The following is a 25,466-nucleotide window of genomic DNA, read 5'->3' as shown; positions in this document are numbered from 1 at the left end:
GTAGTTTTTACAAAAAGGTATATGTGTGTGACGATATTATTATTATTGTGATCTACTAAGTGAAATATTTTAGTGCTGTTATAGAAAAGACATCAAATTAATTACTTGTTTATGAATAATTGGATAAAGTAAGAACATGTTCCATGTCGTATTTATTCCTTAAACAATGTTGATACGAGCAAGTGATCAAACAACGTTATAACTTATGGTTATATACAACCCTCTCAGGGTTTGATTATGATTTCAAGCAATTCATTATCAATTAGGCAATAAATATTTTATTTATTATATGTTTTATGTAGAAAACATTGTATATTTACGTAAATATTATTGAATTCCAGGTCAAGGAAGTTCTCAATCAAAACTCATAATGGCATATAATGTAAGTATAGATTAATACTACATTTAATTAACTAGAGAGTGCCTACATATATGTATGGTGATCAATTATTTTTACAAATCGTAATAATAAGTTGAATCGTAATAATAAGTACAACTGAAATTTGAGACTAAAATATCTAGAACATTGTAAGGTGTTGGCTTCTACAGACATTACAACAATATAATACATAATAGCAGGCTAAATAAGAGCAACAAAATCAATTGATCAATCAAAGGCCGCAATGAAGTGCACATCACATGTGATTATTGTTGACATTTGTAGAGGCCATTGATGCAACTCAATTTATTTAAAATAAGTACAGAATGGGATTGCAATAACATGATTTTTTCTCCTAATAGTAACAACTACTTACTCTCGGGAGAGGAATAGAGGGGCACAAAAGATTGATCTTATTTTAAGGGATCCATACCTCAAAAAGAAAAATTGGAATTACTTCTGCATCTGTCTGTCTGTCAATCCATCTGTCACAACCAATTTGCTACGAAACTACTGGATCCATTAGGTTTAAATGGTGTCCACATGAAGTGTGTAACCTAAAGAGACATTGTGTTGTTGGTGTTTGTGGTGGAAGTTTACCAACTTCAACTCCAAACAAAAATGAGTAAATTTTGAACTAGGAGGCCATTATTTAAGGGAATAAATTAGAAAATTAAAAATAAAGTTTTCCAATACTATTATTTAATGTGACAAATTAAAGAACTAGTTTATTTTAAGAGAAATAAAAGTTATTTTAGTTTATATATAAAAAAAAGTGAAACTTGACCAGCACAAAACCTCCCATGGCCTTATACCATACCAGTAAAAGGGATTTGGGATCTGTTTGTGGAATATGTTGTCACATTTTTTTATGTAATATTTTTAGAAAAATATTGTTAATGGCTCAACCACTTATGTCCAAAATAATTTTTCGTGAAAGATAATGTGTCATGCAGCCGTTTACTTTAAAATGAATCACTTTTAATAGTTTTAATGCACCCCTAAAACCACTATTTTTGAAATTTTTACTTTTGAACCATGAGCTCACAAAAATCATAAAATACACCTGTTCCAAATTATATTCAAATATAATTCTAAATTCAATTCAAAGTTGAATTGAATTTAGAACTATGATAGAGTTATACCAAGATAAGTCTGCAGCGTTTTTGATAGCCTAGGCTGTGCAAGTGTTATTTTAAACGTTAAATTTCTATAAAATTATGACACAAAACTTGCACAGCCTGGCCTATCAAAATCGCTGCAGACTTGGTTAACTGCAGAATTTAAATTCAAAACAGAAAAAAATACTCTGGGTCTTAGGAAGTTAACATTTGATGTGAAATGGCTGTGACATACGCAGAGGCAGACGAACATAACGAAATTATTTTATAAGGAATATAATATAAGGGATCCGATTTTGCTTTTTGGCTACGGAACTCTTAAGAATTGCATATTATGACAAATAGTGGGGGTTACCAGTTATATCTAGATTCCAATGAGTTCTCTGGTAACACTTAAGGATAACGGGCAACACTGACGTTATGAGTTTATGAGCTTTCCATCCACCCAAACAGAAAATTTCCGATATAATAAAATGGCGGCTGTGGTTCATTCGGTAGTTATGTCGAATTGTTTATTACGGTCCTTGTTTGTTACTATACAATGTGCGATTGCTACAAAGTGCTAACAAGTGATGTGAAATAACTTTAAATCGTTGTGAGTGTTTTTTATTCGGAATTATGTAAGAACAAAGATGAAAAGACATTTTAACTGACCAATGAATCGCGCAGCTATCCAGATGAATAAAAATGGGAGAATCGACTTTCTTATTGTTGGTTACTCTATTCTTATGGTCACGATGTTTGGTTTTCGCTGAAAACAATGAATGTCCATCAAAATGCGTTTGCCTAAACCAATATGCTGATTGTACAAGAAGGAATTTAATTTCTGTGCCAAAAATTCCTAAGTGGGTGGAAGAATTAGATCTCAGCTATAACAAATTGCATGGAGATGCATCCGAAGGATTTGAGAGACTATCAAGTCTAAAGGTTTTAAAAATGGATAAAAACTCATTACGCCTCATACCTAACTTGCTACAGCACAATAATCTTCATGAAGTGAGTCTTAATAGGAATAACATTGGTTCGATAGATACGGGTCATTTTTCCGAAAACAGTTCCATCAGAATATTGAACTTAAATAGCAACCACATTAAAGTTATTGCAGAAGATGCTTTGAACAATTTGACTAATTTAGAAGTGTTGAAGTTAAACAGGAATGATATCACGTCATTACCCAACCATTTGTTTATGTATCAATCCAGTCTCAGAACTCTTGAACTGAATCATAACAAACTTCGTAATGTAACTGGACTGCTTTTCAAAGGACTCTCCAACCTGACAACACTTAGAATGAGATATAATAACATAGACAATATAATGGATGGTGCCTTTTTTGGATTTAAATCTGTACATTTACTACAGTTGGACCACAACAGGATAAGAAGGATTTCTAAGGGTTGGATGTATGGCCTGGAATCACTGGTAACTCTGTCCATGTCTAATAATTTAGTATCAGAAATCAATGAGGGCAGCTGGGAGCTTTGTACTATCTTAGAAAGCTTAGATTTATCTCACAATTATCTGGTTAAAGTGGAAGGAACAACTTTTAAATATTTAAGGAACCTTCAGATATTAAACCTGAACAACAATAATATATCTGTGATCGGTCATGATGCATTCAGCCTTATGTTCAACTTGAATACACTACATCTAAATAACAACAAAATATCCTGGACAGTTGAAGATATGATTAAACCATTTAACAATTTACAAAACTTAGTAACATTTAGCCTGGCTGGCAATCACATAAAATCTATAAATTCTCGAGCATTTGAAGGTTTATCCAAAGTAGTAGAGCTAGATTTAGCTGGCAATAACATAACATCTATTCAGCGGCATGCTTTTGATACAATGCCTAAATTAAAAAGATTGCATTTAAATTCTTCATCATTGTTATGCGACTGTAACTTATTTTGGATAATTAAATGGATAAGAGATAAAGCTGAACAGAAATATATTACAGCCACTTGTGCATACCCTGATGAAGTACGGGGAGTAGCAATATCTAAACTAAAAGAAGACAACTGTGGAGACTCGCCTAAACCAAAAGTGATGCAACACCCCAAAGCCCATCTTGCCATAAAAGGACGATCAGCAAATTTGACCTGCACAGCAACTTCAAACCCTTTCAGTAATATGACATTTCTTTGGAGAAAAAATAATGGCAATATTAGTAATCCCCTTGTTTATGAAAATGTTACTGTAACTGATCAACCTGAGGCTACTTCAGTTCTTGTCATACCAAATGTTACACACGCAGACTCTGGTAAATATCAATGTGTTGTCAGTAACAATTTTGGTACAACATATTCCTTAAAAGCCAAAGTAACTATAGTGACTTTTCCTCGGTTCACAAAAGCTCCTCACAACATAACAGTGAAAACTGGAGAAACAGTTTCACTGAACTGTGCAGCTACAGGTGAACCTACACCTGAAATTTCATGGCAGAAAGATGGTGGCAATGATTTCCCCGCAGCTCGAGAAAGAAGAATGAATGTGATGCCCACTGACCATGTGTTTTTTATTGTCAATGCAAAAACCACTGATATGGGTATTTATAGCTGTGCTGCTAAGAATGTAGCGGGTACAATTATTTCTAATGCAATGCTAACAGTTCAAGAAGAACCTTCATTTAAAACTGTCACAGAAAATAAAGAAGCCACAAGTGGTGATGCAGTGGTCCTACAATGTATGGTATCAGGATCACCAAAACCAGTCTTGAAATGGTCAAAAGATGGTGTGCCAGTAGTGCCTTCTGAACGGCACTATTTCATAGCTGATGACCAACTTCTAGTTATACTAGCTGCAGAGCCTAGTGATGCTGGACACTATGAATGTGAGATTACTAATTCATTAGGAACAAAAAAAGAGATGACGGAGTTGAGAATCTTGCCGCCAGTAGCCATTATGGTAAATGAGGAAGATATGACAGGTATTATAATTATTACTGTGGTGTGTAGTACCGTGGGGACCTCTATTATTTGGGTAGTTATTATATATCACACAAGAAGGCGAATGGCTTCTGCAGTGCCTTCTTTTCCCGCCGAAAGTTTAAAAATGACACATGTTGTGCATAGTGATAGTGAATCACCTCAAATGTTTTCAGACAATATATCTGAGCATTCATCGTGTAAAGATAGTGGGACAGGAGACTCGGCTAAACAGACGAGCTTTGATGGTGTGCCTATAGATAAAAGTGAACAAGTGCATTTTGAGCCTGTTGTATGTCAAAGTTATTCTCCAGTGCCAGAAGCACATAAACTTTTACCTTCTTCATTTAAACCATCCATTCAAGTGTGTGTAAATACTTCTGTAACACCAGCTACTTATAGTTTTTCTAGTCACAGTATTAACAATTAAGTTTATAAGGAGTTTGAACCATAAAATTATCTTACTGAATGCAATTTTCACTAATTGTTTGTATTAATATGTCAGCGAAGTAATGGTTTGCTTCAGAAAACCAAGCACTTGAAATATAGACTCTACCTTCATAGCTCATGTAGGAATCCAGAAATTCCTATACTGGTTCATGATACTCATTTGTAAAGTAAATACATACAATTAGTGAAAAGGTATTCACTATCAGGCAGCTATAAAATGATAAGCTTAGTACAAATGAAACAAACTTGCCAGTATTGGTTTTAATGTAAAAGACTGAATCTGTCATTTAGTAATGGTCATTGTTATTTTTTTAGTATTATTTAAAAGTAGACAATTATATAGTAACAGTTTAAAAACAAATGTGTATACCCTAGCCTTGTCATTATTGTTGCCTTCCAATACCTTAATGTGATTTGCAAAAATAAGGTACACCTACCTTTATATACCGTAAATATCATCAGAAATGTAGAACTGCCTATTTTTTATCAGTTTGTTGATTTGTGGCTGACTCTTAAGGCTATATTTGGGGAATATTAGTAGAAATGGTAATGTAAATATGACAATGACCATGGAACATCCTTGATATATATATATATTTTTAATGTTACTATGTAGCAGTACGCCATTGTCACATTGTCATTTTCTTAAGTATTCATTTTCATTATTTGTATGAACTTATGAAATTCCTTAGTATTGATATAATAATTTATGCATTTCAGTAATTTCGTAATAAATACCCTATAAAGATAAACATTTTCGGCCTAAATATCTATGGTATTTAAGTAAAAACAAAATTAATCTATTCAGTTACTGACCTACTGCCTCAATGTAATGAATTAATGAGTAAGGAAATTACTCTTCATTTTCACTTTATAACACTGTTTTAAAATAGATCTATAAACCGTGTTTTCACATCACTTATTCGGAAAAGGGCTTTTTCTTCCCTGTTAGGAGGAATCAAAGCTTTACACTTTTCTGTTCCAGGACACTATTTTTTTAGCTTAAATAATGTTTTGAATACAATTATTTCCTCATATGTGACTTGAAAAGCAGTTGTGTCACGTGGTAGCAAAATTATTTCCAACTTGGGCGGGGCGTTATTACTTGAATTCCTCACTACGCTCAGGATGCCATTTTAAAATCCGTCGCTACTCTCGGGATACTATTAAAGATTCCTTCGTTTCGTTCAGGATTCAATGTATGCCCTCGCCGTAAATATGTACTTTTGCTCCCTTGTGACACAATATACTATTAATATACTCTGGATAGTCTGGCACACCCACTTTGTCAGTGGATAAAGAATTGGTAAGAACTCGAGTGTTTTAAGTTTAAATTTGAAAAATTTCAGGCGTTATTACGCGACTCTGCGTTAAAAAAACTTCCGAGTTTACTTAAGCCCCGAGTCGAGTCTTTTATTTTTAACCTTTTATTTCAAAAGGAGGAGGTTATCAATTTGGTGTTTATGTTTTTTTTAATGTTTGTTACTTCATAACTCCGTCATTTCTGAACCGATTTTGAAAATTATTTTTTTGTTTGAATCTATATAAATACCGATTGCTCCCGTTTTTCTCAAAACTCAGTTCTGATGATGGGATCCATGAGGAGTCGAGGGAACTCTTCAAATATGAAGAGCATACATATAGTGATTTTTGTATTTTCATCAACAAATCGAGCATTTACATTTAAAAAGTGACATTTGATGAAGTGGAACTGCTGATGATGATCAGAATGGAACTCTTCAACGACGCATAGTACACGTTTGGCGATTTGTCCTCTTCGCTGTGTTTTTTAAGCAAATTAGATTTTCAAGACAAATTTTTGTTTAGTTCGAGTTCTGACGATGGGGTCCATGAGAAATCGAGGGAACTCCTCAAATGTTAAAGGCTTAGTAGTATATAGTGATCTTAGTATTTTCATCAACAAATCAAGTATTTACATTTGTACATTTGATGAAGTAGAACTGCTGATGATGAACAGAACGGAACTCTTCAACGATGCATAGTTCAAGTTTGGCAATTTCTCTTTGCATGTTCGTCAAGCAGTTAGGTTTTCAAGGCACATTTTTATATTTCTATCCAATATAGTTTTTTTTTAAATAATTATCTCGTGCTTTATTTCATGCACGGTGTGAAATAATTTATTTTAAATACAGTCGAATACGCTATTGCAGAGGGCCTACCGCGAACCACGTTCGACGTGTTGCCTCCCTATCACACTTACACACGAATTTACAAGTGCGACAGAGAGACAACACGTCGAACGTGGTTCGCGGTAGGCCCTCAGTCAACCATAGGGCAAATCTGAAATATGTCAAGGTTAGTGCAGTGACAAAAAAAAACATGTTACCTCCTTTTCTACATAATTAATGAAATCGAAATCAACAATCCATAATCGTTCTTTCACCAGTCTCCCTCATTGAAGTCGGTTTTTTTTCTTAAAAATTATGCTTTATTAAGTGCAACTTAAAAGGACTAAAGTCTTAGAATCATAAAGACTTCGTCAAAAATTCTATAGGTTTTATCTACGAGTAACACAAACGGAAATACATTTTTTAATGATTTGCGCATAACCCATGAATTTAATGTGGAAATAGGCCTTATAAGAAAACTTGTACATAATTTGAGAGTTCTCTTTAAAGGGCTCAAGTCGTTACAAAAGACTTAGGTATCGATAAGGACTCAAGTTTCGACTTCATGACTAGAGATTGGAAAACTGAGTAGTCTTAAAGCAGAGGACTTTAAATACTTGAGTCTTAACCTACCCTGGGAAATGCGCGGCAAATTTAAAGAATGTAGGCGCTTAGCGTTGACCTCACATAGAAAAATTGAATTTCGCGCCTTGTTCTACTGACAAGGTGGGTGTGTTTGCGTATATTTTGGTTGAATTATCTTGTTAATCATAATTAGTTGACAGATTTTCGTATCTTGTACATATAATTTTTATCATATTTTTTTAATGTTACATTGATGTATTTTTTACCGCTCATAGATATTGTGTAATTAATTTGTGCATTGACATGTATCTAACTATTTAACAACATACTCATAACAGTATTCGAATTGTCGGCAGTTCTATTTATAAATTAAGTATTCGTAAACAATCATATTATCGTCATTATTTTTAGATTTGTTTATGCAGGCTATTTTTATTTCCCTGTTTTCTTAAAAAAAATGGAGATGAAAAACTAATAGGTAAAAAAATAACAATGTAACAAGAATTAGTGACGTCATAGTTACGTTTCTAATGGTTTAGTTTATAGTTGATTGTAAACAAATAGTAGCTAATTAAGTTATTGATGTTAATTATTAAATATATATCTAAATATTTTTGTGATTTCGATATTGTAACTGGGCACTTCAAAAATAAACTGTTGCCTATACAAGGTGTAACAAAACTAGTGTGGATCCGTTTAAGGCACAAAACAGATAGGTACAGAAGTCAATCACATGTATGTATTTCACTATTCATACCTACGCTCGGCGGTCGCTCTAGGGTTGTCGAGTATGGCTTATGCACAAAAAACTATCGTGGTAGGTGCACGTGGCACTCGTATATAGTTGTTTAATTTATTGTTGAGAATAAAACGGGAACAATGGAAATGTAAATTAATAATAACTAAAATATTTTAATGTCATTGTTATTTTACAAATTTGTCACAGAAAATATCTTGCGACGATTTGGACATTGGCGAAATGCACGATTATTATATTTTAAAGTGTAATAAATTCGAATTCTCATGTACAATTGTCCTACAAAACAAAACAATAAACCTGCTACTACTATAATAATACAACATAAAAAGTTTACAGAACAGAAATATACAAAATTATACTTTTCTCAATTTTAACTATAGAAAATCCCTAATAACTTCTAAACGGATTACCCTAGTTGCACATTTTCCATTGCCCTATCCGTTTTAGACTTAAACCTATCAAATAGCACTAATAACAACACAATATCTACACAAACAAAAAAACAGGTTATCAAAGTTACGTAAGGTGCCATGGCCTTACAAAAATTTAGTAACTTCGTTTATCTCTTCTTCTTCCTTGCTCTTTCCCACTTTAGGTGGGGTCGGCTCTCCTAATTATTGTGCGCCACGACATTCTATCGAGGGTTGTCGGGTCAGGTAGATTATTCCTATCAAGGAGCGTGGCCATGCTGGTCCACCATGTTACCGGCGGGCGTCCTCTGCCTCTCTTTTTCTCCGGCAGGTCTAGAGCTTTTTAGTAACTTCGTTTATACTGTTTAAAAATAGGAAACTATTATATAAAACAATATTAGATATATTCTTCGGGGGCCGGGGCGGGGCGCTTACCTAACTGTTCCGTGTAACGTTAAACGAAACATCGTAATACAAGCAGGTACCTACTAACCTCTCTAAAACCACTGGTAGCTTAAAAAACGATATACACTTAACACTGAACAGATATAACAACTTTTTTTTACTCATTATTACATAAAATAGTTCACATTCGCATGTCTCAAGCGGATGGCATTCGCGCTCGCACTAGTCTCAACCAGTCCGAGATATCGTGTCGGTGAGCAGTGTCTATGTGTGCGTTGCTTGAGCGCACTTTGTATGTAGATTGATTTCTGTACCTATCTCTTTTGTGGTTTAAGGGCATATTCGGTATGTGTTCTGATACAACCTGTAGATGAGCTTCCAAAATCCCGGAAGTTCTTAACACCAGACCAGACATGTTTCATTTGGACGGGAGGAAGCGGGTTTAATGACTCTAATGTATTCTTTATTTTCGTGTATCTCGTGTGATCAAATTTAGAGAAACGTGACCTTATTTTTTAAGGTTTTGATTTTATTTTACCGAAATTGCTGCATGTGTCACTTGTAACTTTTTTACGGGACTTAAAGCTCATATTTGTTACATTTAACCAATTCTGCCTATTTTTATAAGACGTTCTTATGTGATATAATATAACAGAAACAGTAAAATTAGGATGATTGGATACATAAAGTTTACGGATACAAGTCAGCAGTTTAACATTTGCGATAATAGGTATTTCGTGTTCGTGTATGCCGTAAGTGATGCTTATTTCTTCGAGTAAATGTAATGTAATTAATATAAAGTTACATATATATATATATATATACTAATACAATTTTCCTATTAGGCATAGGGTCTAAAATAAACTCGGGGTTTACTGTGCGATTACGTAGTACGTGTCGGTTTTTGCGAAAGGCCGACTTATTGATACTTCTGATGACGACGTTTTCCAGAAATTAACACGCAGTTTTAGGCTCACTAAGCATACCTTTTGTAGTTATTCTAAGTATATGTGAATACGGCTTACATTATTTTACTCAGGTAGGAGTAAACGACAGCGTGATAGTTTTCAATATATTTATAATATACCCCAACCCCACATAACCCGACAGATTTTAACCTCGCAATCCCCTCATGAGGAGCAAAAAATGTTATTTGTCTTTTGTCTAATTAGACAAAAAAAAATTTGTTTGTGTCTTTTCCGCACACGACACGTTATTTCTTTTTACAATTTGGCAACTAATTAGAGTTAAATTTGCGAGTTTCCTTACTTTATGTCTATCAGTAGGTATGTCTAAACCACGTCACATAGCGGCAGCATCGCAGCCAAAAAGGCGTCTTTCACCGAGTTATTACAAAAACAATTTTTTACAAGAATTGTCATTAGGTATCTCCAAGACCAGACCGATTTCAGAAAACTTTGTATGACATTTGTCTCTACATGCGGTTAAGAATACACCTTTAAATCGTCGAGTTATATGGGCCCACGGTGTATATATGATAATTTATCCAGATGACTTGAACGAGGCCTCACTCTCATATTTTGTATGGCACTTCGATCCCTGGTTATTTTATTACCGAAGAATCATTTTACATTAAATAAATATTTATTCCGAGGGGGGACTAACCTGTATTAATTCGATCAAAACACTATTAGATCTATTCGTTTCTGGTTAAACATCGTAAGTGCTCATAGGGATGGCAGCTAACAGTATGTAACAACTAAAATAACGTATTGAAACAATGTAACGAACAAACTAATGTGATGAAAAGGCCTTTATTGTCTCTTAATTTTATTAAGCTCTTCATTATTGCGTAGACGTGATTTTGGATGAACTTAGAACATGCGGTTTTGTATTGTTTATACGATGTATATAAGAAAATTAGAGTAAGACGACTATTTATATTCTTTATAATTAAATAATAAAATAAGTTTGACCCGACTTTTCTCTATTTTTTTCTACCACCTCCCCAAAACTGAAAGATCTGCTTGATCAACTCTTTATACTAGAGATAGAGCCTTAAAATAGCAGCTCCATATATTGACATAGATATAGGTATGTACTCGTATAGTATCTAAATACAGTGGAACCTCGATAACTTAAAATAAAAACCTCTATAAGTGAATAAAATATTAAAATCCTGACTCAAGCCCCAACTCCACAACCCCCATGGGGTCATCCATTAATTACATCACACGGATTTCTAGGTTTTTTGACCCCTCCCCCCGTCCTTGTCACACTTGGTCACATTTGGCAAAACCCCTCCCCCCTGGTGTGACGTCACATATTTCGAATTAGGTATTATTAATATTTTATCAAAATACAATAAAATTAAACGAATATAACGAATAATCGTTCCAAAAACACGTTATTTAACTTTACAACGAATAAAAAATCTAAAAATAAAATCGATTACTGGTGATGTTAAAGTGACGTCACAAAGTTTGTGACTCCCCCTCCCCCTTGTCACATGTCACATTTTCTTGAACCCCTTCCTCCCCCTAAACGTGTGATGTAATTAATGGATGACCCCCCCAACCTCAGACCCTCGTCTACCTTTACTACCACTGTCTACCTCACAAACCTCTCACATCAACCCCACACATCTTATTTCCAACACTACCTACATCAGAAATCATAATATACCCAATTATAAGAGGGAAGTTCCACATATCGCCCGTGGACTTCATAATCAGTAATTAGTCTTGCCACGAGTTTGACACTGACATATTCGCTTGTGTAACTTACTTTCTATGCATCTCGCTCATACTGGCATCCTATTAGTGCGAGCGAGATGTATCGGAAAGTAAGTTACGAACACGTCAAACAAAAAAATAATTCTCAAATCGGACCACGGGTGTCGGGAGTAATCGGTGAACGTACATACAAAAAAATCTTCATCATCCTTTTCATCAAATTGATGGTTTTTGAGAGGAAATGCTCCATTTGCTTAAGAAAACACCAAAATCGCCATACATGTGCCTTTAAAAAATGAGGAGTTCCTTCAATTCCTCATGGATCCCATCATCAGATCAGAACCAAATTAAAATGGACATGGATGGATGTCCAATATGGACTGGACCCGGGTACGTCCTTAAACTACGTCCAAAAGAGGTATGGGCATTGCGAATGTCATCTCGCTTTGTATGGTAGGGCACAGCCAGTGGATGTCATTCCAGATCTAGAGCAGAGCCCAACTGGGGATGTACCTCCACCTTACAGAAAACAGCAGCCAAATAACACTAGACCCTACTCATAGTGTTGTGTTCCTGCCGGTGAGTAAGGTTGCCAGAGCTCAACGAGGGGGGGCGGGTTTAGGGTCGGCAACGCGCATGTAACTCCTCTGGAGTTGCAGGCGTACATCGGCTACGGACACTGCTTACCATCAGGCGGGCCGTATGCTTGATTTCCACCGACGTAATATAAAAAAAAAAAAAAATGGGACCAACGTGGAAGTAACTCCTTTCAAACAAAAAAAGAATTACTGAAATCGAACCACGGGTGTCGGAGTAGTCGGTGAACGTACATAAAAAAAAATTGCCACAACCGAATATACAGAACCTCCTCCTTCTATGAAATTGAAGATGATTGTTATTGAATTGAAAATCACATAAACAAAGAATGAGTAGTAGTATAACTCAGATTTTTTTTTAACCAACTTAAATTTCATAGAAGGAGGAGGTTCTATGAAATTGAAGTCGGTTAAAAAAATCTGAGTTATACTACTACTCATTCTTTGTAGCTTTGATTTGGTTTGATTGCTCTACCTTATACAGGGTGTAATCGTTAAGTGTGGCCAGGCCATAATTCCCTAAATATAACAGATATCAGTACCCCTAGTGTAAATAAATTCTATTTCGAAACGTGACGTACGCGTTTGCGTTTAGTCTCATTTTGTATTGGATTTAGAAAAAGCGCGCCAAGCGGGACGTTTTGGAAACTCAAAATCCTATACAAAATGAGACTTAACGCAAACGCGTTCGTCACGTTTCGAAATCGAATTTATTTACACTAGGGGTACTGAAAACTTCCAACTGATATCGAAAGTGCGTTACCCAATGAGTAAAATTACATTCATAACTTTTTTTAAATAAAAGCAGAAATATCCCAAATATAAACTTCAAACCCTTCCATACATTTAGTAGGTAAGCCGTTCATTCAAATACTAGTTTATACGGCCGAGGCATTTCACCGTTATCAAATGATTCATGAATTTTCTTATGTTAACCACTTACTCCATATCAATTAATTATCATTTCTTCATCATTTAGAAACAGTTAGGAGGGCCCGCGTATATGTATGTATCGCACAAGAAGGACGTCACATCGAGAAACTGTTGTAAATAAAATAATTATTCATTTCAAAATAAATGTTAGAGTAATTATTTCATAAGCGGTAGTTTTATTATTTTATTACAATGTATTCGTACAAATAACGAATCTCAAACAGTTTTACCTCTTATGACACCCGACATTCTTTGAGGCTGTAAGTCGTCATACTAAATGTATGGGAGTGTTTTAACTTAGTATTTTTAATATTACTTCATCTATTCAAAAAAAGTTTTTAATGTAATTTTACTCATTGGGTAACGCACTTTCGATATCAGTTGGAAGTTTTCTGATATCTGTTATATTTACGGAATTATGGCCTGGCCACACTTAACGATTACACCCTGTATAGTTCAGTACCCCTAGTGTAAATTTATTCGATAGCGATACGTGACGTACGCTTTTGCGTTAAGTCTCATTTTGTATGGGATTTTGAGTTTACAAAACGTCCCGCTTGGCGCGCTGTTTCTATTTCTAATTCCCATACAAAATGAGACTTAACGCAAACGCGACGCGACGCAAAAGTACCCACTTAGGGCGGCACGTATTGCAACCCTATGAGGTACAGAACATTACGGTCCAAAGAATCTGGAATTTCCTGGATTCAACGGGCATCAGTAATGAACTTTAAAGGGCTGTCACAATAGATCACTACCTGGTCGACGTGGCACTCAAAGGCCCAAAAACCACAATAATAAAATAAAAACGCGTACGTCACATTACGCTTTCGAAAAAATGTACACTACGGGTTCAGGAGAAAAACGAAGTTGAAAAATGTGTATATAAAATGACGTTTTTGACATTATCTCGTGGCGGTTCATGATAGGGGGCTGAAAGTTAAGGTGTTTCTATGTTATAAGATGCCAACAAATGACATTATACAAATCCGATATTCGTCCCGGGGGCAACTTCTTCCTTAGCCTGCTAGACTATACCCTTTACTTTGGATACAAAGTTTTCTTTGACAATCAACCTCTATTTCAAATTCTCTTTCGTATAGCTTAAGCACAGAATAACTAATAGTACTACCGTACAGAAAATTCACTCCTTCACAAATGTCCTAAATATGACATTTGTGAAGGAGTGATAAAATTATACCTATACTCGCCGCCTGCAAGCAAAATTGAAACTTATAACCGCGCACGAACCGTGAATCTTCTTTGCGCGCCGCAGTTTTATGACCCAGCTGTGAGTGCCGGCACAGGGTTGTCACTTGACAAGTTTTTGTACCTATACCTACTGATTATTTTTAAGGTAAATAATTATGTAGGTAGGAATTATAAACTTTGATTCTGTAAACATAATTTTTTTATCCGGAGATAGTATGTCTGATTCCCACGGATATGTCGGTCAGTTCCTAATATTGTTACTGGGCAACCAATATTCAATAAATTAAGGATGTTTATCTTAACTCTTACTAAGTAAGGACTCCAGGAACTAAAGAAGAAATGCGAACCGATCGGGCGCCACCGCCTTTACGCTTGTTTCCAAGACGACGCGCCATAATCATAGTCTAAGAGCTGGCAACTTAATAATGTTAATTGTTAAGTTAGTTTATTGGACCGATGGGCGTTTAACTGGGTATTTGTAATGAAATAAAATACAAATAGGTACAAAAATGAAATGTGTTTATTACAACATTATCTTTTAATTGTTTTACTTTTAAGTATTATTTAATTGATTTATCCCCAATTTAAAAGTTCGATTATCAAATCTCAGAGTCGAAAATATACAATCTTAATAAATAGTCCGCAGGGAAACACGAACATGGCCATTACCTACGTAAATGAATCTCTTGCAGTAATTGAAATATTTCACTTCGAGGATTTACGTGTAAATAGTGCTTAAAATTGTGTGTAAATGCAATCCCTAATTTTTGAACGTACTCATTTATTTCCTGAGAAGGCACTCGGCGGCAAAATTTGTTCAATCTCTCGTGCTTCGAGGCCCTCGCACGCTTAAAATTCGACGACGACCGGTCTGGCCTAGTGGGTAGTGGCCCTGCCTATGAAGCCGATGGTCCCGGGTTCAAATCCTGGTAAGGGCATTTATTTGTGTGATGAGCATGGATATTTGTTCCTGAGTCATGGGTGTTTTCTATTTATTTAAGTATTTATAAATATTTATATATTATATATATCGTTGTCTAAGTACCCTCAACACAAGCCTTATTGAGCTTACTGTGGGACTTAGTCAATTTGTGTAATAATGTCCTATAATATTTATTATTATTATTATTTATTATTCCACTATTTGAACCACTCGCTACGCTCGTGGATCAATTTTGAAATCTTTCGCTGCCTCGGATCTCAATATAATCACAAGAAGTTAAACAACAACTTTGCCCCCTTGTGTAATAAATAACTATTTAACCACACCTATGCGAGGAAACTACAATCTGATTTCATTGCAAGAATTCTTATTACATGTAATAAATATTAATTATATGTAATATTTATTATTCAAAATAATCGTTTAAGTATTATTAGTCTATCCAACAAGCTAATTAACGCGTGAACAACAAATCAAAATCTAATTACTTTAACTCCCTACTACTACTACTACTAGGTAAACATTTTGCGATTGCAATGACGAATGAAAATCACAAATATCTTATCTAACAGGAACTATTATAATTTCAGCCCAACTACGGTCAGCAGGGTTACCCCAACCAACCGCCCGGCCAGCAAGGATACCCCAACCAGCCACCCGGGCAACTAGAAGTGGGTCACGGACCGTACCCGTCCATGGGCCCCGGCGGCGGGATCTCGCCGCAGGTCCAGCAATGGTTCCGAGCGGTCGACAAGGACCAATCCGGATTCATCACTGCCGACGAGCTCAAGGCCGCGTTGGTAAACGCTCAGGGGCAGACATTCTCGCATACGGCTTGCAGCTTGATGATTGGTTAGTATCTACCTCTATTTGTAATATATTTGTATTGACCCCAAACCGCTTGAGGCCAGCTTTGTAATTGAATGATCGTATTTTGCCTGGTAAACCCATTGTTATGACAGAGAAAAGTAAATCATAAGATCTGGTAATTTAACGAATGGCAATTAGGATTTTGAGCTCATTAACCCTTTATAAGGTCCCAGTTATACAGATATGCTACGTGAAAGTTAAATACACTAGGTACCACGTTTGTAATGCACTGGGGAACACATCGGCAAGAAAAAAACGATATCATTAAGAAAAACATATGGTCAATATATGCACTCAGCATTTTAGTGCACTTGAGTTTTCAGATGATCTGTTTCCAATACACCTATTTATTGACATTGACATATACGTATGTAAGTCGTGTAACCTTTTATAATTTTATTAATCTTAACTTTCCTGACACTACAAACAACGTACTCGTAGTACAATTCACGATGGAGAGTGGATTTATCAAAATTAGACCTTGTCATCATACCAATAAGAGTCACGCCACGCGCCATCGTGAATTGGAAGAGCTATAATTCAAATTATTAGATACAGGTGACGTGTATATTTTTAATAGTATAATGGAAACAATGACGATAGCTTGCTTCCCTTGAGCATAGTGCATAAATTGACCACATACTATAGATTAATTAATTACACTAAAATTAAATACTGACCTAAAAAGTATGAATGAGGAAAGAAAGCCTGATATATTCGCTATACAAGGTGGCCAAAAAATATGTGCATTCCTGTTGCCAGGGAGGTTTTGGGATTATACTGAACTTTTACTGTGGGGTCAACCTCGAAATAAGCAGTTTAGGCTTAATAATCATACATCGGGACTGTTGATGCGGGAATGATTTGTTGTAAAATAATTATCAAACTATGTATTAAAAACCGGCCAAGAGCATGTCGGGCCACGCTCAGTGTAGGGTTCCGTACCGTAGTTACTCTTCCGTCATAATAAGCTAAACTGGAGCTTAAAGTATAGAAAAATTTTAACCAAGGGATGAAACGGTACCTTTCACCTCCTTCCTTTAAAGTAAGTCTTTATTATGAAGGAAAAACTTTTTGCGGTAACTCAAAAACAGCTAAACTGATCATGTCCGGTATAGTTTTCATTTAATGTTTTTCTTAAGCTCTACTTCCACGATTTATTTCATATTTTTTGGACCTATGGTTCAAAAGTTAGGGGGGGGGGGGGGGACACATTTTTCTTCTTTCGGGGCGATTATCTCCGAATATATTCACTTTATCAAAAAATGTTTCTTGATGATGTTTTCTAGATCCAATAAAGCTTTCTGTAGGCGATGCAGTAGAGTAGGCATTTAATTTGCCATTTGTAATTTTCAGGGATGTTCGATAAGGATCGTTCCGGCCACATCAACGTAGAAGAATTCGACAAACTGTACACTTACGTTAACCAATGGTTGGCAGTGTTCAAGACCTACGACACCGACCAGTCCGGCCATATTGACGAAGAGGAGCTCTCTAAAGGTACGTTTGAAATCGAAAACCACTTAACTTACTTACTTAACCTTTTAACTTACTCCACCCGACATGACAATGCATACCTAAAGTATTCATTTATTTCAATAAAGTTTACTGATGCGAGTTGTAGACTTGTAGTAGACCACAATTGTCGAGGCAGTTCAGAGATTAATTTACTTTGGAAAATCAGAACAATAGCTTCACTAGATGGCGCTGACAAGGCGCCTTTCGCCTTACCTATATAGCAAATTAGCAGTGGAAAAGCAATTTGAATTTGAAAAAAACATTTATTTCATGTAACTGTGACCTGTGACACATACGTTTTGTTAGTAAAAAACAGTTTCAAAAGGGTTAGTAACTACCAGCTATGAATGTAAATGTAGAATGTAACCCGTATGTAGTCCCGCACAGTGTAGCATTAGCGGACAATCAAGCTTATCTGGTCTGGGACTGTCCCGCACCCGGCGCACCAGGGATGCGGCGCGCTTGCGCAAGGTCGTCTGAAAACAATCAACGCGCGCCTCCGCAAACATTCCTGATGCGCTACAGAAGCGAGGCAGTCCCACAATCACCAGGAACGCGTTATTATATTGGACGCGGAGAGCCCCATAGGCCCGCTGCGAATACTGAACCCAAAGGTTGAAGGTATACAGGGAAGTACAGAAAGCTCTAAAAAAAGGTAACCCGTACCCCCCTGAAGCACCCCGCAAACCTTCGAGCTATCATATTCGCACGCACCGATAAGGCCCTCCGCTCCCGTTCGATGTCCATGTCGTCCCTGAGGTCGGCCGCAACCACATGGCCTAGATATTTAAATTGGGTTACCCGGTCCATAGTACTGTCGTTTAGCTCAATTTCGGGGAACTCCGAATATTCGTTGCGGTCGCACTCAAAGACGACATACTGGCTTTTTTAACATTATATTTCAGACCGTGACTGGCAGCATAGACCTCGCACACATTGAGCAGCCTTCGTATACCACAGACCGAGGCGCTCAGAAGCACCATGTCGTCCGCGTAACTTATGTTGTTAACGCACACTCCCGTCTATATGACACCCGACATGGATGCTGCTGAGCGTCTCAATCAGTTCGTTAATATACAAATTGAAGAGCGTTGGTGAACTCAAACCTCCCTGTCTCACCCCACACTCCAATCTGTATTCATCAGACAGCACATTAGCCCATCAAACGCTGTTGACCTGATTTCCATACCAGTACCTGAATATACGTACCGTTTCCGGTGGTATACCGGATTTCTGCAGTTTTTCCATAGTATATTGTAGGAAACCAGGTCAAAAGCCCTAATTGATCCAGGAAACAGGCAATAACTGGGGTCTTACTCCTAGTGTAATACTTGATAGTGTGCTTCAGACACAGTATTGCAGATTCTGTAGACAGACGTGATCGGAAACCAAATTGGTTGTCATGCAGATTAATACATTCATTTAGCTGTGAATTAAGCACACTCAAATATTTTGGCCATAATTGTTGCTAATGATATCGGCCAGTGGTTATTACGGTCGGCTAAGTCCCCAGTTCTATTCTTTACCACGGGTACGACGATTGTCCGCATCATATCTAGGGGCAAATAGGAATGCCTCATACACAAGGTAAAGAACATTGCCAACACCCTGGATATGTGAGGACCAGCGTTCTGGAGGTGCTCAATGCTGAGCCCATCATGTCCCGGGGATCTGCCCCTGGACATTGATTTGATGACTTTATCAATATCTTTGGCTGAAAAACCCGGGCCTAGGTTTTCATCATAGGTCTCAACATCGAGCTCCCCCAGCGACGGATATAAGGGAGACTTTATAAAGAAATGGTCCTTAAATAGGTTGGCAATGCATTTAGGCAATGATATCACTCGCCGGTGCGAGAATGTCGACTTTCAAAAGCAAGTTTTGACACTACTTATTAGATATATATGTATATGTCAATGTCAAACAGAACTAAAGTTTGTGTCACCCAAGATGACGCTCAGATTTGTCAAATCTAACCTTAAATAACATGACAATACGAGTCCAGGCACGCGTCGTCGTGAATGGCACGATTTATATTGTGATTGTTAATTTTGTTGATTTCAGCTTTAAATCAAATGGGATTCCGCTTCACCCCGGACTTCATCAACTTTCTGATAAAACGTTCGGACCCGACAGGAGGGAAAGTGTCAGTGGACGAATTCATCGTACTCTGTGTCCAAATACAGCGATTCACGGAGGCCTTCCGCGTGCGCGACACTCAACAAAACGGAACAGTCACTATTGGATTTGAAGACTTCCTAACAGTAGCACTGAGCTGCTCGATTTAAAAGATGGATTACTCTTTCACGGCCTTTCATCATGTCCAATGTCACTCACACTAGAACATCATTGATTTATCAAGTAAGGGTACTTGAGAGCGTAAAGATTGCTTTATCAGATTACGCCTAAAACGTATAGTAGTTGTTGGCGCTGTGGGCTCGACAAATGACACCTTTAGGCGTCCTAGGCTTTGGAAGAGTTAATGGAGGAAATCTCAAAACATACAGATATATCACGATTACATGCTTTATTAGCAAACATATGTATGGAAGAAATACTGAAGACGTTCAGTTACCATACACAACACACAACTCGCAGTTAGCACTAGACTTCACATAAGACTTTTAATGATGCTTTAAACATGGGTTATTTTTATAATGATGTCTTGCTTGGCCATACCAATTGCCTGCTTAGAATTCCATTGTATCTGTAAGTAAATAAATTATTTTTATAAATACCTACTTAATTTTTATTTAGTATTAAATGATATAATTTACAGATTGATTCACCAAAGCTGAATTGAAGAGATTCATATCATGTGATTGTATGCACATTTATGATAACATTCCCAATTCCTTCTTCGAAATCATTGGTACCTAATAGTTGTTCAGTTCAGTTCTATTCCGATCATCTTTCGTGAATTTACCCTTTGCTTTCACAAACAAACGAAATTCATCCCAATTAAATTTACAACAAAGTTCAAATTAAAAATAGGAAATATTTTGTATCGTGGGCCTCACGAGGCTATACTTACTTGGCTCATTTCTTCTCCTAATCGCTTCAGCCTTTTCCAACGAAAAAACAACTTCTTGGAACGTTTTGACAGCCGTTCGCATATTAGCCGATTGTTGTGCATGATTTGCAGAGCTGTCATCAAGTAAAGTATTAATAGTAGGAACTTCATCCAATTTGAAACTTCTTACAGTACTAGGATTAAAGACCACGGATACTTTTCCAGTTTTAGGATGTATACTGAAGGGGGACTTTAACAAGTGGTTGAACCCCTTGGTGACATTTACGTCTAATCTGGGGTAGCAGTACTGTATTTTGATCTCTTCCAGTAGATACTTCAGTTTTCGGCCTGCACTTCCATTCTGAAAATACGAAACATTTAAGAAATATTATCCTCCACTTTTTTTAAGGGTAAATTTCTGTAAAGATAATATAAACCAGTTTTGTGTTACAACTGCTGTAATTAATTTGCCAGTAGCCAAGGGAATGGGTAAGATTACCACCATTTCGAAAAAATATATTTTGCCTCAGAACTGCGTATTTAATTAACAACCGTTAAGTTTTGAACCACAGTTGCTAGATTTTGGTGTATAATTGGGTGGTTTCACAGTAGCAAATATTTGATTAAATGCTTACTTCTCTGCAATAACTTTCATACAGTTTAGCAAAAGTATTCCATTTGTCCAAAGATGGGGCTTTGCTTTTCTCCAAATGAGTTTGAACTTGTGTTCTAAATGTTTCATCTGGTATCATTTTCAAAAAGTTCTGTAGTCTTTCTGGAGTTCCGAAGAACTCTTGGTCATTGACAACATCTTCAAAATATCTGTCAATTACAGTCATAGCTCTCCTGGAAAGATAAGAAATTCTACATAAGCAACTGGTCCCATAAATATTATAGGGATTGGTCCTAGTACTCCTAGAGTACTCTTAGTGGACGACTTAGCACGAGTGTGACATAATAGATATATAAATACAATCTATAAATGCAAGGGATTATGCTTTATGTCGGAACACGCTAACAGTACACTTATTCAAATTGGATATTGTAACGCAAAAGACACCCTGTCAATTGAATTTCTACTGTATGGAAATTGTTTTTGGAACTAGAATTACCATTTGCTTAAAAAAACATTTTCATTATATTGATTAGCAAGCCGACAATCAATGAGCTTTTTCAAACAGTTAACAAAATTGCCTATTTTCTATAAAAATATTTAAATAATACTGTTGTTGTTCAGTTCCTTTTGCTCGAGTTATCGGGTTTTGTTTACCCCTCGAACGGTACGGTATACAAAACTCATAAACCAATACAGTTGCCACCATTGTGACAATAAGTAGAGTTCTAATTTGAATGAAAAAATATTTTGATTTGACCTCCCAGCCCTCGCGTTTATGTCCAAATAAACATTAAAAGATGCTATATAGGCACTAGAAATGGCATCTATTGCTCTTTAACCCCTAATCCCAGGATTCACTAGAGTAGCTTTTTGCTGAACTAATATAGTCTATGGGACTAAAGAGGATAAATAATAGGAATATTTATACTATAAATATTTACCTGATGCTTGAATGTAAGTTATCACTTCCAAGATTGACCTTTTTGAACTGATTGTCACCTCCTATGATCAGGCACAGGTAATCTGCCACCGCAGCTCTGCCGGGACTGTCCAGGATCCTAGCTTCATAGTCAGATACCCAGCAATGGATACCTCTTCTGCCAGAAAACACCCATAGTATACTTTGGAAGCCAAAGTCATCTGGAATTTATAAAGGCTAATTTAACTTCTAGTCACTCGTCACTCACTATAAAGAAAAATTGGCAGTCAAAATCAATGCTAAGTATTATAAAAATAATAGAATTTGTTTTGTTTTAAAATCGAACTAAATAAAAAAAAAGTAACTTTTCCGTTTAATAAGTAATTACATTAATGGTAGTACTAGAATTAGGATGAGTGGACACTAAAGGTTAACACTTTTATTAGTGATATTCCATTAAAGCTTTTGTCTTGAGTGCTGTGGATAAAATAAATTGTACGCATGTAAAAACTAAAGTAAACTAATGTCTAGGTGTGCAGTATAAATCCAAATCTTTTTATAAATTATAAAGTTACATTTATTATTCGGTTCTAATCAGCGCTTGGAAACCGTTTTGTGTTTGAAACTGGTGTCATTCATTCTGGATCTCGTTTTCGTTTGCAGTTAATGGTTAAAGAACTGTTCTATTGAGTTACCACTTTATACCAATTCATTCGTCTTTCATTATCGTAGAACGAAATTAACCGGTCAAATGGAAATTAACAACATAAGATTATAATTATTATTGCATTTATTATACGAACTGTTGGCAGTCTATTTAACAATTCCTTATTATATTAACAATTCCTATGAACATGTTCGTAAGGTCTTTTGACCTAGGCCTCTTCCGAATCGCCTTTTTCCATTATATTTAGGTATTTGTCCAACATTTTCTTCCATTTTTGTCTATCTATTGCCATTCCTTTCAGGTTTTTTCCTATTGTTTCTATGAGGTCTTTTTCCCATCTTGTTTTTGGTTTGCCCTTTTTTCTTTTGCCAACTTTTGGATTCAAATTCGTAGCTATTTTTGTCCATCTGTTATTTTTCATCCAGGCTATGTGCCCTATCCAATTGTATTTTTGCTTCAAAATATGTACTGCCGCGTCTCTAAATTTAGTTCTTCTTTTTATCTCCATGTTTCTAACTCTGTTGCATAACTTTATGTTAAGGATACTTCTCTCTATTGACCGTTGACATACTTGAATTTGTTTGATGAGATCTCCTGTGAGTGACCATGTTTGACTGCCATATGTAAGACAGGGTAGAATGCATGAATCAAAGGCTAGTTTTTTGAGTTTCATCATTTCATTTTCTTCTTGAATATATCCTTCATAGACCAATATTTCTTCCATGTCTGTCCAATTCTTCTTGCTATTTCTTTATTTGTGATTAACAACATAAGATAGAATGAGTAATTTATTGATTTCTATTTCACATATGACAACGAGCTTAATGGAGTGTCTCCAAAACCAAGAGTAACGGGTATTATATTATTCCGCAACCATAAAGTGAACCATAAAATTCCGTTAGAAAAGAGAACATAATTCAATTAACCAGTTTTTAATGAACGAAATAATAAAATACTTTGGGACAATATTAACAGGTATTTCAATACCATTCAGAGCCCTGGTTCTAATTCTTATTACTTTAGCTTTAGCTCAGGGTGAACTATATTAGAACACAAACCTCTCAAGGCTTTATCCAAGATTTCACAAGCAATAATCATGAACTTCCAGCACTTGTTGCAGACATTAGCTTCTTGACAGCATGTGCGCACTTCATCATAGTCTGTCAAGTCAATATCAAATACCAGCTCTCTGGCTAGAACCACTGCATCATGACGGCCAATGGAAGGTCTGAAATTAAATCAATAATAAAACAAATGAGAGACATCATTGCTTCCCAGTTAACGCAAAACAGCATGACAGGTACCTCGAAAATTTATTGTAGAGTTGCTTTAAGTCATATTGGAGTGACTAAGGTTAGACAAAACTTGCTGAGGTTAGACAAAACTTGAACATATTTCAGATATTTGAGTAACTTTTCCCTGGGTTACATGAAAAACTTTAGTATAGAACCTTGGATCTGTATCAGTAAGTTTACTTTAACCCAGTACCCTCTGCTATGGCTTCACACCCAACATGATACAAAATTATAATGTTCCGAAGATGTCCAAACTAGGATGTGGCTGACCTAAGTCTTTTTTTCTTTCTTGTTTCCTCATGACTGAGGGTCACAACCACATGAGATTGATATTTTGTGCACCAAGACTCCATTCTGCATGATTTTCTGCCTTCCTAATATAAGGCACCTATGTAAATCCCTGGCAGCCCTCTTTACAATTGGGCCTAGCAGGTTTACCTAAAAACTTAAAAGTAGTTCTGGCTACTCACTTTGTGTTGTATACAGCACCAATATCCAATTTATAAGGGCACTTCTTTTGGAGCAGTGTCTGAAATTCTTTCTGGTTACATATAGACAAATATCGCAAATAGACGTCATCAGCTAGTGTAAAGGACAATTCTCTGTGAGATAGGGGCTGCGGACTACTACCGCAAGACAACCACCGACAGAACACATTTTGAGGAAAGAGCCTTGTGTAGTAGACGGGCAACATGTCTGATAACATATTTTCATCATTTTGTCCAACCTAAGGAAAAATAAGACAACAATTACAGATATAATTCAAGTCATGAGAAGATATAACTCAGATATAATACAAGACAAAATAATATAAGAATTACTTATACCATCGTAAACAATCAACAGAGACGAAACTATCAGGAATGACTTTATCACCAGATCCACTAATTTCGAATTTATTTTATAGAAGTTTTTATAAATTTTAATAATGATTCATCTAGGAAATACAGCGAAACGGATAATAGGGGAAAGGAAATGTGTGTAATTGTGTATGGCGCCAACGGATCGGATCAACTTGA

At 36.0% G+C, this 25,466-nt stretch overlaps 3 protein-coding genes across 5 annotated transcripts; 2 read left to right on the top strand and 1 right to left on the bottom strand.

Moving 5' to 3' along the window:
* Positions 1–20,674, top strand: LOC133533563 (peflin). Of its 3 annotated transcripts, none has more exons than XM_061872562.1 (5): positions 1–128; positions 342–382; positions 16,140–16,401; positions 17,776–17,919; positions 20,002–20,674. In XM_061872562.1, the coding sequence occupies exons 2-5, from the start codon at positions 371–373 to the stop codon at positions 20,223–20,225; spliced, it is 642 nt and encodes a 213-aa protein (XP_061728546.1). In that variant the 5' UTR covers positions 1–128; positions 342–370; the 3' UTR covers positions 20,226–20,674. The 3 variants fall into 3 exon arrangements, with proteins under 3 accessions (XP_061728546.1, XP_061728547.1, XP_061728548.1); XM_061872563.1 differs by having other exon boundaries at positions 7–17; XM_061872564.1 differs by lacking the exons at positions 1–128; positions 342–382 and adding an exon at positions 1,985–2,095.
* LOC133533561 (leucine-rich repeats and immunoglobulin-like domains protein 3) lies at positions 2,104–5,594 on the top strand. Its single transcript, XM_061872560.1, has one exon. The coding sequence runs from the start codon at positions 2,188–2,190 to the stop codon at positions 4,858–4,860; it is 2,673 nt and encodes an 890-aa protein (XP_061728544.1). The 5' UTR covers positions 2,104–2,187; the 3' UTR covers positions 4,861–5,594.
* LOC133533562 (DNA primase small subunit-like) lies at positions 20,448–25,448 on the bottom strand. The gene is made up of 7 exons (XM_061872561.1): positions 25,275–25,448; positions 24,918–25,174; positions 24,211–24,380; positions 22,508–22,706; positions 21,586–21,796; positions 20,972–21,311; positions 20,448–20,644 (listed from the first exon to the last, which is right to left on the bottom strand). Exons 1-7 carry the CDS (start codon positions 25,275–25,277, stop codon positions 20,628–20,630), a joined length of 1,197 nt encoding a protein of 398 aa, XP_061728545.1. The 5' UTR covers positions 25,278–25,448; the 3' UTR covers positions 20,448–20,627.
* Between the last annotated feature and the right edge of the window lie 18 nt (positions 25,449–25,466).

The sequence above is a fragment of the Cydia pomonella genome, unplaced genomic scaffold (assembly GCF_033807575.1).
Source record: "Cydia pomonella isolate Wapato2018A unplaced genomic scaffold, ilCydPomo1 PGA_scaffold_178, whole genome shotgun sequence".
Taxonomy (NCBI): domain Eukaryota; kingdom Metazoa; phylum Arthropoda; class Insecta; order Lepidoptera; family Tortricidae; genus Cydia; species Cydia pomonella.
Note: the sequence above shows the minus strand (reverse complement) of the source record. Positions and strands in the feature narration are given on the sequence as shown.